This window comes from Coregonus clupeaformis, chromosome 9 (assembly GCF_020615455.1).
Source record: "Coregonus clupeaformis isolate EN_2021a chromosome 9, ASM2061545v1, whole genome shotgun sequence".
In the NCBI taxonomy this organism is placed as follows: Eukaryota; Metazoa; Chordata; class Actinopteri; order Salmoniformes; family Salmonidae; genus Coregonus; species Coregonus clupeaformis.
In genome coordinates, this window is record NC_059200.1 from 9,704,415 (window position 1) to 9,721,979 (window position 17,565).

The 17,565-nt window shown below is 43.1% G+C and overlaps 1 protein-coding gene across 1 annotated transcript in view; it reads right to left on the reverse strand.

Moving 5' to 3' along the window:
- LOC121573713 (teneurin-1) overlaps positions 1-17,565 on the reverse strand; it is a 256,172-nt gene that overhangs the window by 15,134 nt on the left and 223,473 nt on the right. Inside the window, exons 23-28 of the mRNA XM_041885893.2 lie at positions 14,059-14,213; positions 5,974-6,340; positions 5,031-5,541; positions 4,056-4,228; positions 3,089-3,324; positions 32-325 (exon numbers count right to left, since the gene is read on the reverse strand). Of these exons, the coding sequence (XP_041741827.2) occupies positions 32-325; positions 3,089-3,324; positions 4,056-4,228; positions 5,031-5,541; positions 5,974-6,340; positions 14,059-14,213 (1,736 nt within the window). The remainder of the gene's footprint in view (positions 1-31; positions 326-3,088; positions 3,325-4,055; positions 4,229-5,030; positions 5,542-5,973; positions 6,341-14,058; positions 14,214-17,565) is intronic.

Consider the following 17,565-nt stretch of genomic DNA (forward strand, 5'->3'; position numbering starts at 1 on the left):
ATCACAACATGTCTAGCAAATAACTAAATACCTTCTCCAGGAAAGTGTAGCTCCATATCTTCCCATTGGTCCATGTTCTGGAAACCACCTTCCCGTTCTCATACTCCAATTTCTCTGACCAGTTACCCCTCTGGATGCTGGTCACCAGGCCTGTTGGAGAATAGGTCACATTCACCTCATTGTACTTGCTGCTGGGAGACCAGATGATAGGACGACCCATCTGGTCATAGAGGATCCGCAGGGTGAACTTGCGGTGGTCGTCATAGATCTTGCCCACTCGTGTGGCTTGGTTAAAGTCTATGGACAGCACGTTTCTGTTGTGAGCCTGGGGTTGGTGAGAGACAAGAATGACACGTGAGTGAGTGGTACAGTCATTCCTCTGAGTAATACTAGAGCTATTGACTATTTCTCCCAAAAGTTAGCCGTTTTATCTAGATAACAATTATAAAAAACATTCAAAAACAAATCCACTGTGCCGATTTGAAATGGAGGCTTTTAAAGACTTCATTGTGATGGTAAATGAGTATTTCACCATCACTATTAATAGCAATTCAGACAGGCAGTAACGGAGCTGAATGTTCCCTCTCTGCCTCAGCTCAACTAGAAATGGGCCCTAAATGCTTTTATTTGACTTCATCCTAATTGGTAGGAGGAATAAGTCAAACATTCTGCACCCACTTTCCCTCATTATCCTCCTCTCTCTGACAGAGTCATCATCGTATCTCCCTCTATGTGCATGTTCAATGAAGTCTGGATTACAATTGATTTCCCATTTTCACTGTCTGAATCTAAAAATATTCCACAAAAGTTCTAGGGATCCATCATATTTGATCAAGTCATGTGTAAATGTATATGGGACTCATTTCAGGAAACTAGGCGTATGTTGCGCAACACTACTTCACAGGAGAGGCATTTGAATGAAAACATTTTTTTTATCAAAATGTGTTTTTTGGCAGAAATGCCTTCTGGAACATGTGAACATTCATGTGCCTTAATAACAAACTTGTATGCCATCTGTAAATATGAATACAATTGTTAAATTACAAGCGTAGTTGGTTTAGCCACAGAAAAAGACAGGAACCTTCCCACTAGCCATGAGTGGCTGAGATAATGGATAGCTGGACATGCCAAGAGATGAGTTTGGATTGGTTTGCCATGTAGCACGCTTCTGTCTTTAACATGAGCGGCTCAGTATGTGTAGGTAATCCTTTCTAATGTGACTAAAAAATATATATCACAAAGAACTGCAAAAGTGTTGCTAACGCTCTCCACTTTCTGGAGGACTGAGTTTTGAAATCAGTGGAATGTCCGGTGGAAGCAAAGTATGATAACTAAGGAGATTCTGGCGTTTGATTGCAAATATGCAGAGTCTCAAAGAGAACATACAGAAGGCTGTTGTAATCTGGAGATGGGTGTTTTATACATCTTCAAAGGGCAACCGTGGCATCCATGACAGAGAGGGAGAAGCGTTCATCCATGTATAAGGGTAAGAGAGTCTAGCTAGCTACATTTTCAGATATTATAAATTTCTAATTGTGTCAGAAAGTTGTTTTCATTGCAAGTTAAAGCGTACTGTTAGCTAGCTAACGTTAGCTGGCTGGCTCGCTAGCTAATGTTACGTGTATGATCTGTGTAGTAATATTATTTGTATCTCAGAGCCATTTGCATTGCTAGTTATAGCCTAATGTTAGCTAGCTAGCTAATATTGTACCTAGTTGGTTAGTTTTAGCTACCAATAAATTCATGCAGGGTAGTAACGTTATGAGTTGGGATTATGGTTCATTGTTTAGCTAGCTACATGTCTAAACAAAAGACTCCACTATGCAAGTAACCATTTCACTGTACTGTTTACATCTTCTGTACCCTGTGCATGTGACAAATAAACATTGATTTTATTTGTTATAGTGTGTGTTTACCAGAGACGGTAATGTGAAGAACATGACCTGCGCCATAACGTTAGGCCAACGAGACAGTGTCCAAGTTCTAAAATTCTCCAGTAGAATGACCTGCTTTTTTTGTCACACTCACAGCCATAAGGTATTTTGTGTAATTAGCTCGCCATTAACTTGTAAATAATGATCTTGTTGTGAGTTTATTTTCCTGTAATAATGAATACAAATTAGCTCAAGTTAAGACGTTGTCAGCTATATGATATGGTCATTATTTGAACTGGCTAGCCAGCTAACTTAACATTAGCTAGCTAGCGAACAAGCTAGAAACGAACCAAAACATTGTTTAGAAAGTTGCTTTTAGTTGCCTGGTTTGCTCGATTTACATATACTAAATTCATTTTTAAACGGATGGGTTTATTGGTGTTAAAATACACCAGGTATGCTATTTTGGACCCCCAGGCTGCTGATGTCATGCAGTCTGTAGTTTTTGTGTTTATACTTTTTCATAACGACAACGACAAGTTTGATGTTGGATGACAATGGAATGTTCATGATGTCACTGCAACAACTGTCTACAGACATAGTATAAACCAGCCTTTAGTCTTGAAATCTTTAGTTGTTTAGTACACTACCATACTTACTCTGTTTAGCACATGGCCTCACATGTGAATCCTTAAAGAGATGGGTGGGGCTAAGGCTTAAGAGGGTGTGAACAATGTTGAATGGGTGTAGACAAAGAAGAGCTCTCCAGTAGGTGTACCAAAACGTTCAAGGGTCATTTTCTCAAAAGTGGGGTTACAAGTTTATAAACGTTCAAAGCAGAATTACTTTCCCCATAGTTCTTCAACTGTAGTGTATGGTATACAATTTTCTAGCTCTGAGTCGCTACTTTTATCCAATGTAAAAAACACACAATTTCAAATTTTGCTACATAAGACCGAATCGAGCCGGTCAGTCACATACCTTCTATTTAACATTACATTTACGACATTTAGCAGAGCTCTTATCCAGAGCGACTTACAGTTAGTGAGTGCATACATTTTTTTCATGACCTACAGTGTTATGGAAGAGTTATCAAACTCCCATAGGGAGACTTTAGGTCTGTTGTAAGTATGCTGCCATATTGTACCTGCCATATTGCACAACATATGGTGAAGGGTATTGTGTTCATGCTGTCTGTTCTGTCTCTTCCTTACCCTGAGCCTGCGTTCGTAGGCCGTGTAGTTCCCTTTAGCCTGGTCTCTTCTCTGTCTCCACTCGATGACGCTGTGAGCATGCTCACCCGGCAGGGTGATGTTACACTTGCCCACTGTGGGGTTGACCACGCCTGCCGAGATGTGGGGTTCTGTGTTCAGGGTCACCTCCATGCCGCTGGCGAACGTCACCCACAGAGAGCCGTCCGAACTCACACGGTACGTGTTCTGAGCATGCTCTGTGTGGGGCCATGGGACAAAGAGAGAGAGCGTAACAGAGAGAATGAGTGTGTGTGAGTGTTTGTGTGTGTGTGTGTGTGTGTGAAGGAACGAGAGAGAGAGAAAGAGAGCGAGATTAAACTAATTCAGTATTACAACATGGACAGTCAACTCATACTGCGACAGAACACTGGTTCAACTGTAGGCTCCATACCGTACATGGCAGTTATAGCAGTCAGGACATCCAGTAATACCATTGTCATCTCTTCAATAAAATGCATGAATGATATTATTCACAGCTTTTATTGAAGAGATAACAGAATGGTATATTATTGCACGTGCCATTTCTTTGGTATCCCCTTGAGTAACTGTATTTCTAAAAACCAAACTTGATGAGACACTGGCTCTATGTGTGTCTATGTGAGAACAGAGGTGTGACTGTGTGAAAGGAGACTACTGTCAGCAGCTCTCGCTTCTTTCCTGTTTACTTCCTCACCAACTCTTTACACCTTTGTCAGGCCTGCCATCTCATTGTTATTTTAATGCTCTATAAAATAGCTGTTGGGCCGTCATTAAAATTGTTCACCTCATAAGACATGCATGTGAACAATGTGTTGAGGACACCGAAATAACAGATACAGGGAGGAATATATTTGCTTCATCATTGCTAGTGAGTACACAACATAAAAAGCTACGGCATGATAATGAAAAAAAAACGAGATGAGAAAATGACACGAAACCTTACTACTACCTTGGCGTAATGTATAGATAGTGCTGGCAGCGGAGAAGTTTGTGGCTGTGATGAATTTCTCCCGATTTGACGTGTCTGCTTCCACCCGCACTGATTTCTCCATATTGCCGTGGAAACTGCTGACCTCTCCCGTTGGCAAGGTGACATTGATGAGATGACCGTCATAATTATACCTGGTCAAGGAAACACCCAGTCAAATAACATCCTACCAACATCTGAAATTGTGACAACCTTGTGTAATAAAATGGTTATATTTTAGTGGATTCCAGAATATTCCCATTCTGAAAGGAGGTGAGCGCCATCCTGTAGTTCCCCAGCGTCACCACTGGGAGGCAGTATAATGATGCTGCTGGAACAAAGGAGCCAATTAGGTATGACCTCCAAAGGCAGTCTTACCGCAGGACACTGAGGACAGTCTTAGAATGGGGTTTGGGTGGATTTAGGCTTTTTCGCAGAGACACAATAGAGGAGAGGTTGTATTGCCGATCAAACAAAATTAAGAGGCAGTGAAAAGGATTCTTTGCCCCTGACATACGAATGGATTTTAAACCCAAAGCGCCACTGAACAAATCCCTAAAAATGCCTACGCAAACATTTTATATAATCACACTATTCCCACTTCTCTTTGAATCGGCAACAAAAAGAAGACCATTTCTGCAGGCCAGCGTATGGAATTGCCCCAATTACAGAAAAACATGATTTTGGAAATAATCTTCTATTAGAAAATACATTTATATTTCATTTTTTCGGACAATGTAATTTATATACACCTTTCAAATTTCACACATTCCCAACACTGAAAAAACTGCAATACTGCAGCAAAAATGGGAGTGTAGGTGGTGAAGCTCTTACAGCTTCACACAGGCAGACAGGAACAAAAATATGGCTATGATTTGAAGGGTGCTAATAGAGGATATTATCAAGCAGAATGAAATTGACATGAATAGAGAGGAAGGAGATTGGTGGAAAACTCACTCATATACTGTTGTCCAGGCGTTCTCATTGCTCATGGTTGCCAGGAGACCCGAGTTGCCATGGTAGCTGATCTGTGCCAGGTCATGCGCCAGGGCGGAGACTTTCTTGAGGACGCCCCCATTGCTGATCGTGAGCCAATAGACCTGACCCCCGGGCACCAGCAGCCAGAGGGGGACGCCGTTGGCATCGCGGCGCACGTGGACCATGGTGCCGTCGCTGGTGACCACAGCGCTCACATCTCCCTCTCCTGAGTAGGTGAAGTTATAGACGTAGTCCCCGGTGACCAGGCTGCGGGTGTGGAGGTGGGTGCCGTTCACACTGAACAGATAGAGCTCCTGGTCCACCACAGAGGTGATCTCATACATCCTGTTCTGGTTGAGCTGGGGCCTGTTGGGGGACAGGGCCCTGATACGGATGTTCCCCAGGTCAGAGATGTACAGAGTCCCGTTAGGGGAAACAGCCAGGGAGGACGGAGCCTTCAGCTTGGCATCACGGGCATATCCACCATCTCCTGTGGGAACAGGACAATGAAGAGATTGAGCACTTAACTAGCTAAGGTAGAATACATTGAATCAAATGAGAGTCAATCATAAATAACTATATTTATGTATTCATACTTTACTGAATAATAATGTGGTGTTTGACAAGTTGCAATGTCACATAAAGTTGATATGAATAATACATCCTAGACAATAAAGTGAGGAGTGTTGAGTGAAAGGGAAATAAACTCGCTGTTCATCCCACCACTCCACTGAGCTATTTCACACGTTAAAGCTTGTTTGTTTTGTCAAGCTAGACTGATGCAACCATAAACATTGGGCGGGTTATAATAGTTCCAAATCATTGCTTCAGAGCATGTCCATCCAGAGAGCCTCTCCGCAGGCCTCTGATAGACTGCTGAATTGAGTCTGAGGCATAATGGCGTTCTCAGCAGGGGACCCACCGGAAAAGCAGTCACAGTTGGGGTCGATTTTGCAGTCACACTCAGTGGGAGCCCCAGCCACCACAGAGATCTCCCCGTTGGTGGTGACCTGCTGGATGCGGTTGATCTTCCTCTCGTCCGTCTCGGCGATGTAGAGCGTGCCCTGGTGGGACACGGCGATAGCCTTGGCTGCCTCCAGGGTGGAGTGGACGGCTGCCTTGCTGACCAGGTAGTGGTCGATCCCAGGGACCTGGCAGTGGATGGGCCGGCCCGCCACAATCCTCACCTGGCTGCTCTCTGACACCTGGATCACTATGTTGTTGTCCAGGATGTACAGGGAGTTGTCCATGGGGTTGACAGTCAGGTAGGTGGGCCATTCTAGACGAACCTAGAGCAGGGAAAACACAGTTTAACAAGCATATACACTGAGTGTACAAAACGTTAGGAACACCTTCCTAATATTGAGTTGCACCACGTTTTGCCTTAAGAACAGCCTCAATTCGTCGAGGCATAGACTACAAGGTGTAGAAAGTGTTCCACAGGGATGCTGGCCCATTTTGACTCCAATGCTTCCCACAGTTGTGTCAAGTTGGCTGGATGTCCTTTGGGTGGTGGACCATTCTTGATACACACGGGAAACTGTTGAGCATGAAAAACCCAGAAGCGTTGCAGTTCTTGACACACTCAAACCGGTGCGCCTGGCACCTACTACAATATCCCATTCAAAGGCACTTAAATATTTTGTCTTGCCCATTCACCCTTTGAATGGCACACACACAATCCATGTCTCAATTGTCTCAAGGCTTACAAATCCTTCTTTAACTGGTCTCCTCCCCTTCATCTACACTGATTGAAGTGGATTTAACAGGTGACATCAATAAGTGATCATAGCTTTCACCTGGATTCACCTGGCCAGTCTATGTCATGGAAAGAGCAATGGTTTGCACACTCAGTGTACTTGTCACATAGATGGATGCCACAACGTTTCTCCTGAAACATTTCCTTTCCAGTTGTCCCACTGTCTTTGATTATGCATTATATTGCAATGTTATCTAAATGAAGTAGTAAGAATAGCACATATACTGTGTAGACTGCTTGGACATTGTCTGTCTGTGTCATACATTCAGCAATGTCAAGTGGGCAATTCGTAATAGAGGACATTTTGTGAAAGCCTTATGTGCATGTGACTTTTGTGAAAAAAGCTGTTCGTTGTGTTTGTTCTGTACAAGTGGTAATGTCACTGTAAGGTCATTTTTGGACGTGCTCACACTGTGTTCCCCTGAGACTCAGCTAAGGAATAAAAAGCTCCATGGTACAGTTCACTAAGTGTGAGTGGGATCCTTAAGGGTGCTGGACAAAGTCCTAATAAAGAAATCTGCCAATATAATCACCCCTGTGTTTAATTGGATCATGAAAAACCATTCTTCCACCACAAATAATGGGTGGTAAGTGTTCCTGCACAATAGGGGTGAATGATTCAGATTGGTGGAGGATAAAATTAGTTGCCATCTCACCTTCAAGCACTCTGAGATGATCTGATGAAAGGGGCTGTATGCAAGTCAATTGTCCGTGAATGAAAGGAATCCGTTCAGGAATAATTTGATACTTCTCTACACAGGTAACAAAATATACTGACAGCATAGTGTCCGCACATTGAAATTGGAGGTACGTTTTCCCACTGCAGCCATTGTTGTAAAGCACATCTGAGTTGTGAGAGAAGTCTGGCAGCTCAGTGTCTGAAAACAGTTACCACAAAAAGAACGCTAATTGACAACACACTTTTTTTTTCTGCATTTGAAAAAGCAAAATCAATGCAATGTGCTCCATAAAAACTAACTGTGATGCGCTGACATTTTGTTTGCCTGAAAATCTGGAATGGTGAGATCTGTCACATTTATGATAATACGTTATCACTGAACTATTCCATTCTTTAAATTCAATTTATACCCACACATTGCTAATCTGCTTGCAGTGACTCAATACAACTCTCTCCTAACCTTTGTAATACAGTGCCCTATTATTCACTTGAAGGGGTCTCATTTGCTAGGTGGTGGGCACCAGAATGGTATGCCTTATTGCACTGTAAAGCCTGGAGTGGTGGATTGGATGGAGTATTGGACTCTCTTTGTTTCTTAGATCTCTCCATCCTTCTATTGTTTTCAGAATGGCTTGGGGGAGAAACACATTGCTCTGGAGAATGAAACAATGTTTCTCTTCCAGTGTGATGCAACAACGAAATAACTCTAATTTTCCTCCTGCACAGCTTTGGTTCAAGCTGGGGACACAGTTTAAATTGATAGTCAAATGCAATAAGAAGCTGTTTGTGGGGCTGTGCATGCTTTGAGGCCTTAGGCCTTACATACACCAACAACATGCAAGGAGAATTCTGGAGAAAGTGAAATACCAATGCCAAACATATATGTAAACTATCAACCACATATCAATTTCAAAATGGCCAACACACATTACTGTGATTAGAGGCCGTGGCCTGATAGTTTGGACATTTGATTATATCACAGTAGAACATCACACTTTGCATGTAAGATACGCGAGGAGGAGAGGGAGACAGCCAGCTCGCAAATGAGCATCTTGAGGATGAAGTTGCTTGGAATAATTTCACTGCATAATACATCAGTGTAAAAGGCATTCAGAAAACTAACAAAATGAAAGCCAGGAACACAAAGTCTGAAATATGGACAGTAAAAAAAAATATTACATGCTTCATCCTGCTGCTTCTCATACGACTGAGCAGTTGACAAATGTCTATGGGAATAATAGGCAGTGTCAATGACTGGCTTATTGTGATGCAAAATAGGGGATACAGTATCCTCCTATATGAAGATTTAATTGAGACAGTATATACAGTATGCAAAGTCCACAATCTCAGCCTCAGAAAATGTAAATGCTCTGGAGAAAACCCACACCCATAATGATGTTATATAGTTATGACTCTTTTCATGAGCACTTTGATGGGTTCATCAGCACGTGATCCAGTCCAGTGATGCGCATGGATAATCTTTCTACAGAAGCAAATCTGTGCATAAGAGGAGAATTGCACGCTTCTTATGTGATAAGCCCTTATGGGGGCACAGCAGTTAGTTTCCTGTTGCCTATTCAGAGCTGTGAGACCCACTCAGATGCGGGTCAATGTGCTGTGTTGCTGTGAAGAAGAGAGAGGGGACTGAGAGAGAGAGAGAGAGAGAGAGAGAGAGAGAGAGAGAGAGAGAGAGAGAGAGAGATAGAAGGGGGACAGAGAGGGAGAGAGAGGGGTAGAAAGAGAGAGGTAAAGCGTGAGAGTCTGTAGAGAGAGAGACTGTAAGGCAGTGGTCTCCAAACTTTTCTGAGCCAAGATCACATTCTAAGTCAAAATGAAGGGCCGAGATTTACCGCTCAGGTTTTTTTAAGTTTAAACATGACTTAAAAAACGTAAGCCTATGCAAAACAGTTCTGTAGCAATGAGGTTTGTAGTAGGCTATATGCCCAATACACTGAATATTGGCTCTGCTTGAATTGTCTTGCTAATGTTGTTCTTCTCAGACCATTTAAAAATTATATTTAAAAACTTGAGGTATATTATCACACTGGTAATAGATCATCAGTTGTATTACTTGTGAGGCACAGCTGAGTGAGCATAAATATAAATAACGTTTTTTCTTTCTTTAACTGGACTGATTGTCCTGCATCTGATGGTCAGTCTCAGCCTCCACCGTCGGACCATCCCTCAGCTAAGATTGACCTAAAAGGGGACACCGTCTTCGAGCTGATGGCGAAACTCGAGTCACACCGCATTATTTCTGCCTTATGCACAAATTCATGTTGTTACTCCTATGACCAGAGAAAGTGAAATATTCCTCGATATTAAAAAACACAGCCACTAATAATAGCAATGCAAGCCTATCAATACACTTTGCTACTCATTCATTGAAGCTGCAGTGCTGGTTGCAGTGCTGGTTGCAGTGCTGGTTGCAGTGCGAGTGGAGAAGTGCATTTCATGGCTTATAAAAGTGCTGAATAAAAACCTTTATATGAACTCAGTCGTTAAAACAGCAGCTCTTTGCTGTATTCGTTGACAGTCTCTCTCTAGTCTCTTTTAGATGTTTTGAAATCACAGTATCAATTTACTTTGCTGTGCGCTCGAGGAAGCTGCAGACAGACACGGTGATCTGAGCAATCCGATTGGCTAGCGGTAGGCCTATAGATACACTTGATTTGTTCTCCGGGCACGCCGAGTAGGTGGAGTTTGTACCTTCAGATAATAGTGTGCAACTGCAGCCTGCAATTCTGGGCATTCCCTCGAGCATCTCATTGGTTCCTGAATGAATGCTCCCGCCTCGAGCACTACATCTTCATGCTTGTGACACTTTTGAATGTGGGTCAAAAGGGAAATAAAAGTATTATCTGAGTTATTTCGCCCCCGCGTACCGGAGTCCTCCTTGCTAGCTAGCGGGAGACAGTGTCCTTCACTTCCGCCTGCCGAACACCTGCCCTCACCGTCGTTAACAGAACTGCGGGAAAACAGTGCAAGGCTTTATCATTGGTTTTTTTATAGAAATGTTTTGCGATCGACTAGGAATGCCCTGGAGATTGACCACCAGTCCCTTTGGTGACCATTGCTGTAGGGCATATCTCTGCAGCCCTCTCTGAAGGTTAGCCAGCTTCAGCATTTTTATAACTTTTGGTGAGAACTTAATAAAGGTCAGGGTGTGAATTACGGGGGAGACGGGGGGCTCAGCTTCCCTGAATGAGACTTTGGGGGGAGTCTCTAAATAATGCTAATTTAACCATTCTCCTATTTGTTTAAAATGTAGTGGTAAATATGTTTTACAGTGGTAAATATGAAAATAAAGCTTCCAAATGAAACAAACACCCCCACCTCTCTGTCATGGTTTAAACAATGTATTTATATGTGGTAGTGCTGTCCACTCCAGGCAGATCACCCGTGATACAAGTCAGTATTTGACGTCCATCCATGTCCGAGGACATCGGGAGATGACGTGGAAACCGGCCACTAGGGGGAACAGTGAGAGTTGTTACCTTCAAGTAGGTTTCGTTTTTTTCTACAGAGTTGTGGATGGGCGTAAGCATCTGGTTCCAAAGGATGCATGTTCGAATCCAGCGATAGAAAGTTGTTTTTGATATTGATGTTTTAAGCCTATCCCAAACCTGAACCATTCGGAGTTAATGCCTAACCTTAAGAATTCGGAATGAATGCCTTAAATTATCCTTAAACACTTTGACGTTTTAGAAACATGGATGAACGTCTAATTCTGACGTGAGACTGTGAGAGCTGGTTGGTCCACTCAGTAGTGCTGAATTTCGGCCTCAGCTGAGCTCCTTTACGCATAGAATTTACTTTGTACTTCCTAATTTTTGCCATTTGATAAAAAAATTGCCTTTATTCCAATGAATTAGATGTATCTGGTGATTTATAATTTTTACTTTTGTCAATCAGCTGTTTAGAGCGCTCATAGCTTTGTTTTCAAGGTGCACGAGGGTACTGGTGTTCTCCGAGCCATCTGTGGCCAGAAGTAGTAGATTATTTATTTAGCTTTATTATTTTCTATCAATGTTTATTTTATTTCCTGGATCAGCTGATGATGTCCGACAATATCACTAGACAACTAGCTTACAGCTAGACACCAATGCGCATCCAATCCATCCAACAAGTATACGTGTCATTAGGCACACCTTTTGGTGTTTTGTAACAGATGTATATTTCCATTTATCAAATGGCGCAAGTGCATTCGTAAAGTATTCAGACCCCTTGACCTTTCCCACATGTTGTTACGTTACAGCCTTATTCTAAAATTGATAAAATCGCCCCCCCTTGTCAATCTACACACAATACCCCATAATGACAAAAGCAAAAACAGGTTTTTAGAAATGTTTGCAAATTTATTACAAAACCCCCCCGGAAATATCACATTTACATAAGTATTCAGATCCTTAACTCAGTACTTTGTTAAAGCACCTTTGGCAGCGATTACAGCCTCGAGTCTTCTTGGGTATGATGCTACAAGCTTGGCACACCTGTATTTGGGGAGTTTCTCCCATTCTTCTCTAAGCTCTGTCAGAGTGACCATCGTGTTCTTGGTCACCTCCCTGACCAAGGCCCTTCTCCGCCGATTGCTCAGTTTGGCCGGGCGGCCAGCTCTAGGAAGAGTCTTGGTGGTTCCAAACTTCTTCCATTTAAGAATGATGGAGGCTACTGTGTTCTTGGGGACCTTCAATGCTGCAGAAATTTGTTGGTACCCTTCCCCCAGATCTGTGCCTCGACACAATCCTGTCTCGGAGCTCTACAGACAATTCCTTCGACCTCATGGCTTGGTTTTTGCTCTGACATGCACTGTTAACTGTGGGACCTTATATAAACAGGTGTGTGCCTTTCCAAATCATGTCCAGTCAATTGAATTTACCACAGGTGGACTCCAATCAAGCTGTAGAAACAGCTCAAGGATGATCAATGGAAACAGGATGTACCTGAGCTAAATTTCGAGTCTCATAGCAAAGAGTCTGAATACTTATGTAAATAAGGTATTTCAGTTTTTTATTTTTAATACATTTGCATAAAAACCTGTTTTCGCTTTGTCATTATGGGGTATTGTGTGTAGATTGATGAGGAAATGTTTTTATTTAATCAATTTTACAATAAGACTGTAACGTAACAAAATGTGGAAAAAGTCAAGGGGTCTGAATATTTTCCGAATGCACTGCACATGCAGTTTGGATGCTCAATTTATTTTGGAGTGGACAAACATGCACAGGTAGCCTACTTTTTGAAGTGATTTGTTTGACAATCAGATGAAAATATCATGACTGGTTGTGTTCATGCCACATTAAAAGGTAATTCATTTTTACAGTTTAAATGACATCTTTATTATAGGCCCATAAAGAAATGATGTGCTGACCCCCTAAATTTACATTTTAGTCATTTAGCAGACGCTCTTATCCAGAGCGACTTACAGTTAGTGAATACATTTTTTTTTTTATACTGGCCACCCGTGGGAATCAAACCCACAACCCTGGCGTTGCAAATGCCATGCTCTATCAACTGAGCTACATCCCTGCCGGCCATTCCCTCCCCTACCCTGGACGACGCTGGGCCAATTGTGCGCCGCCCATGAGTCTCCCGGTCGCGGCCGGCTGCGACAGAGCCTGGATTCGAACCAGGATCTCTAGTGGCACAGTTAGCACTGCGATGCAGTGCCTTAGACCACTGCGCCACTCAGGAGATATAAATGCCATGGTATAGTCTAATTCGCACTCTGATAAAGGTGATTTCCTATGGCAAGGTCCAGGGGCTGAGAATAATTGCTCTCTGAGTTAGGCTGCATCCTGTGCCCTATCTGGGCCTCAGCTGCTCGTGAGAGCAGGGACATGAGCAAGAATAAAATTATCCATTGAGAGGGAGCATTCAGCCGCTAAGGCCAGTTAATCATGGCGGGAACGTCTCAAAGGAAGTTATATCAGGCCTCTCTATTTTTATAGGTCAGATAGATATAAGATCTGTCTTTACTTGTTTATTTTTTTTCTCTTGGACATCATTGTCTATTTGCTAATCATTAATATCAGTTTTAATGCTTTGCTACATTACTTATTGATGACTTAACTGTGCTACTTATAGATGACTGCGTATAGATTAAAAGGGAATTGTTGCATGATAAGATCCTTGGAACCAGAGGATGATATCAATCATAGATAAGGTGTAAAGAATTGCTTTTGAAATACCATTCTGTCCGTTCAGTCTACCAGTACTGCTCTATGTAAATGTAGGGCTTGGCCTACCAGATATTCCTAGCTGTGTGTGGGTGTGTGTATGTGGCCAGGCTCTGTCGTAGCCGGCCGCGACCGGGAGACCCATGGGGCGGCGCGCAATTGGCCCAGCGTCGTCCAGGGTAGGGGAGGGAATGGCCGGCAGGGATGTAGCTCAGTTGATAGAGCATGGCGTTTGCAACGCCAGGGTTGTGGGTTCGATTCCCACAGGGGGTATGAAAAAGAAAAAATATAATGTATGCACTAACTAAGTGTAAGTCGCTCTGGATAAGAGCGTCTGCTAAATGACTAAAATGTAAATGTATGTGTGTGTGGGCCGTCTAGTCATCTCACCTGTGAAATATCCATGCGGGCGTCACAGCTTAACGGCTGAGTGGACGTCAGGCCATTGGAACCAATGACAGTTGATATCATTCCTTTCCCATTGATCTTGCGAATCATGGTTCCATCAACAAAGTAGACGAATCCTTGCTTGTCCACCGCAATCCCTGTTGAAGGGGAAGGAGAGACAATTCATTAGCGCACAGCTCGGTATCAACGAAACAGCAGTAACACTTTGTTGTCATAGATGTGATTATTCTGACAATATTATAAGCTTGATATTACATGTGATGACACTTTATGACAACATTCACCAAACTCATTATGGAAGAGACCAGTCTTGTGATACAGGCTGTTTATAACAATCAAATAGGCATATTATTACTGAACTACCTTCAAAGGGAGAGAATGAAATGCAGTATCTTTTTTAATATATTTTTTTATTTAACCTTTATTTAACCAGGTAAGCCAGTTGAGAACAAGTTCTCATTTACAACTGCGACCTGGCCAAGATAAAGCAAAGCAGTGCGGAAAAAACAACAACAACACAGAGTTACATATGGGGTAAGTTACATATGGGGTAAACAAAACGTACAGTCAATAACACAATAGAAAATCTATATACAGTGTGTGCAAATGTAGTAAGTTATGGAGGTAAGGCAATAAATAGGCCATAGTGCAAAATAATTACAATTGTAATTTAGTATTAACACTGGAGTGATAGATGTGCAGAAGATGATGTGCAAATAGAGATACTGGGGTGCAAATTAGCAAACTAAATAACAATGTAAATAACAATATGGGAATGAGGTAGTTGGGTAGGCTAATTCTAGATGGGCTGTGTACAGGTGCAGTGATCGGTAAGCTGCTCTGATAACTGATGCTTAAAGATAGTGAGGGAGATAAGTGTCTCCAGCTTCAGAGATTTTTGCAGTTCGTTCCAGTCATTTGCAGCAGAGAACTGGAAGGAATGGCGACCAAAGGAGGTGTTGGCTTTGGGAATGAGCAGTGAGATATACCTGCTGGAACGCATACTACGGGTGGGTGTTGCTATGGTGACCAATGAGCTAAGATAAGGCAGGGATTTGCCTAGAAGGGATTTATAGATGACCTGGAGCCAGTGGGTTTGGCGACGAATATGTAGTGAGGGCCAGCCAACGAGAGCGTACAGGTCACAATGGTGGGTAGTATATGGGGCTTTGGTGACAAAACGGATGGCACTGTGATAGACCACATCCAATTTGCTGAGTAGAGTGTTGGAAGGTATTTTGTAAATTACATCGTCGAAGTCAAGGATCGGTAGGATAGTCAGTTTTACGAGGGCATGTTTGGCAGCATGAGTGAAGGAGGCTTTGTTGTGAAATAGGAAGCCGATTCTAGATTTAACTTTGGATTAGAGATGCTTAATGTGAGTCTGGAAGGAGAGTTTACAGTCTAACCAGACACCTAGGTATTTGTAGTTGTCCACATATTCTAAGTCAGAGCCGCCGATAGTAGTGATTCTAGTCGGGCAGGCGGGTGAAAGCAGCGTTCGATTGAAGAGCATGCATTTAGTTTTACTAGTGTTTAAGAGCAGTTGGAGGCCACGGAAGGAGTGTTGTATGGCACTGAAGCTCGTTTGGAGGTTTGTTAACACAGTGTCCAATGAAGGGGCAGATGTATACAAAATGGTGTCGTCTGCGTAGAGGTGGATCTGAGAGTCACCAGCAGCAAGAGCGACATCATTGATATACACAGAGAATAGAGTCGGCCCGAGAAATGAACCCTGTGGCACCCCCATAGAGACTGCCAGAGGTCCACACAACAGGCCCTCCAATTTGACACATTGAACTCTATCTTAGAAGTAGTTGGTGAACCAGGCGAGGCAGTCATTTGAGAAACCTATTTAGTCTGCCAATAAGAATGCGGTGATTGACAGAGTCAAAAGCCTTGGCCAGGTCAATGAAGACGGCTGCACAGTACTGTCTTTTATCGATCGCGGTTATTATATCATTTAGGACCTTGAGCGTGGCTGAGGTACACCCATGACCAGCTCGGAAACGAGATTGCATAGCGGAGAAGGTACGGTGGGATTCGAAATGGTCGGTGATCTGTTTGTTAACATTGCTTTCAAAACCTTTCGAAAAGCAGGGCAGGATGGATATAGGTCTGTAACAGTTTGGATCTAGAGTGTCACCCCCTTTGAAGAGGATGACCGCGGCAGCTTTCCAATCTCTGGGGATCTCAGACGATACGAAAGAGAGGTTGAACAGGCTGGTGATAGGGGTTGCGACAATTTCGGCTGCTAATTTTAGAAAGAAAGGGTCCAGATTGTCTAGCCCAGCTGATTTGTAGTGGTCCAGATTTTGCAGCTCTTTCAGAACATCAGCTATCTGAATTTGGGTGAAGGAGAAGCGGGGGGGGGCATGGGCAAGTTGCAGAGCTGGTGGCCGGGGTAGGGGTAGCCAGGTGGAAAGCATGGCCAGCCGTAGCAAAATGCTTGTTGAAATCTTCGATTATCGTAGATTTATCGGTAGTGACAGTGTTTCCTAGCCTCAGTGCAGTGGGCAGCTGGGAGGAGGTGCTCTTATTCTCCATGGACTTTACAGTGTCCCAAAACTTTTTGGAGTTAGTGCTACAGGATGCACATTTCTGTTTGAAAAAGTTAGCCTTTGCTTTCCTAACTGATTGTGTATATTGGTTCCTGACTTCCCTGAAAAGTTGCATATCGCGAGGGCTGTTCGATGCTAATGCCATACGCCACAGGATGTTTTTGTGCTGGTCAAGGGCAGTCAAGTCTGGGGTGAACCAGGGGCTATATCTGTTCTTAGTTCTGCATTTTTTGAATGGGGCATGCTTATAAGATGGAGAGGAAAGCACTTTTAAAGAACAACCAGGCATCCTCTACTGACGGAATGAGGTCAATATCCATCCAAGATACCTGGGCCAGGTCAATTAGAAAGGCCTGCTCGCTGAAGTGTTTTAGGGAGCGTTTGACAGTGATGAGGGGTGGTCGTTTTGACCGCGGACCAATTACGGACGCATGCAATGAGGCAGTGATCGCTGAGATCCTGGTTGAAGACAGCGGAGGTGTATTTAGAGGGTAAATTAGTCAGGATGATATCTATGAGAGTGCCCATGTTAACGGATTTAGGATTGTACCTGGTAGGTTCCTTGATAATTTGTGTGAGATTGAGGGCATCTAGTTTAGATTGTAGGACGGCCGGGGTGTTAAGCATATCCCAGTTTAGGTCACCAAGCAATACGAACTCTGAGGATAGATGGGGGGCAATCAATTCACATATGGTGTTCAGGGCACAGCTGGGGGCTGAGGGGGGTCTGTAGCAAGCGGCAACAGTGAGAGATTTATTTTTGGAAAGGTGGATTTTTAGAAGTAGAAGCTCAAACTGTTTGGGCACAGACCTGGATAGTATGATAGAGCTCTATAGTAGATTGCAACTCCGCCCCCTTTGGCAGTTCTATCTAGACGGAAAATTTTGTAGTTGGGAATGGACATTTCAGAATCTTTGGTGGCCTTCC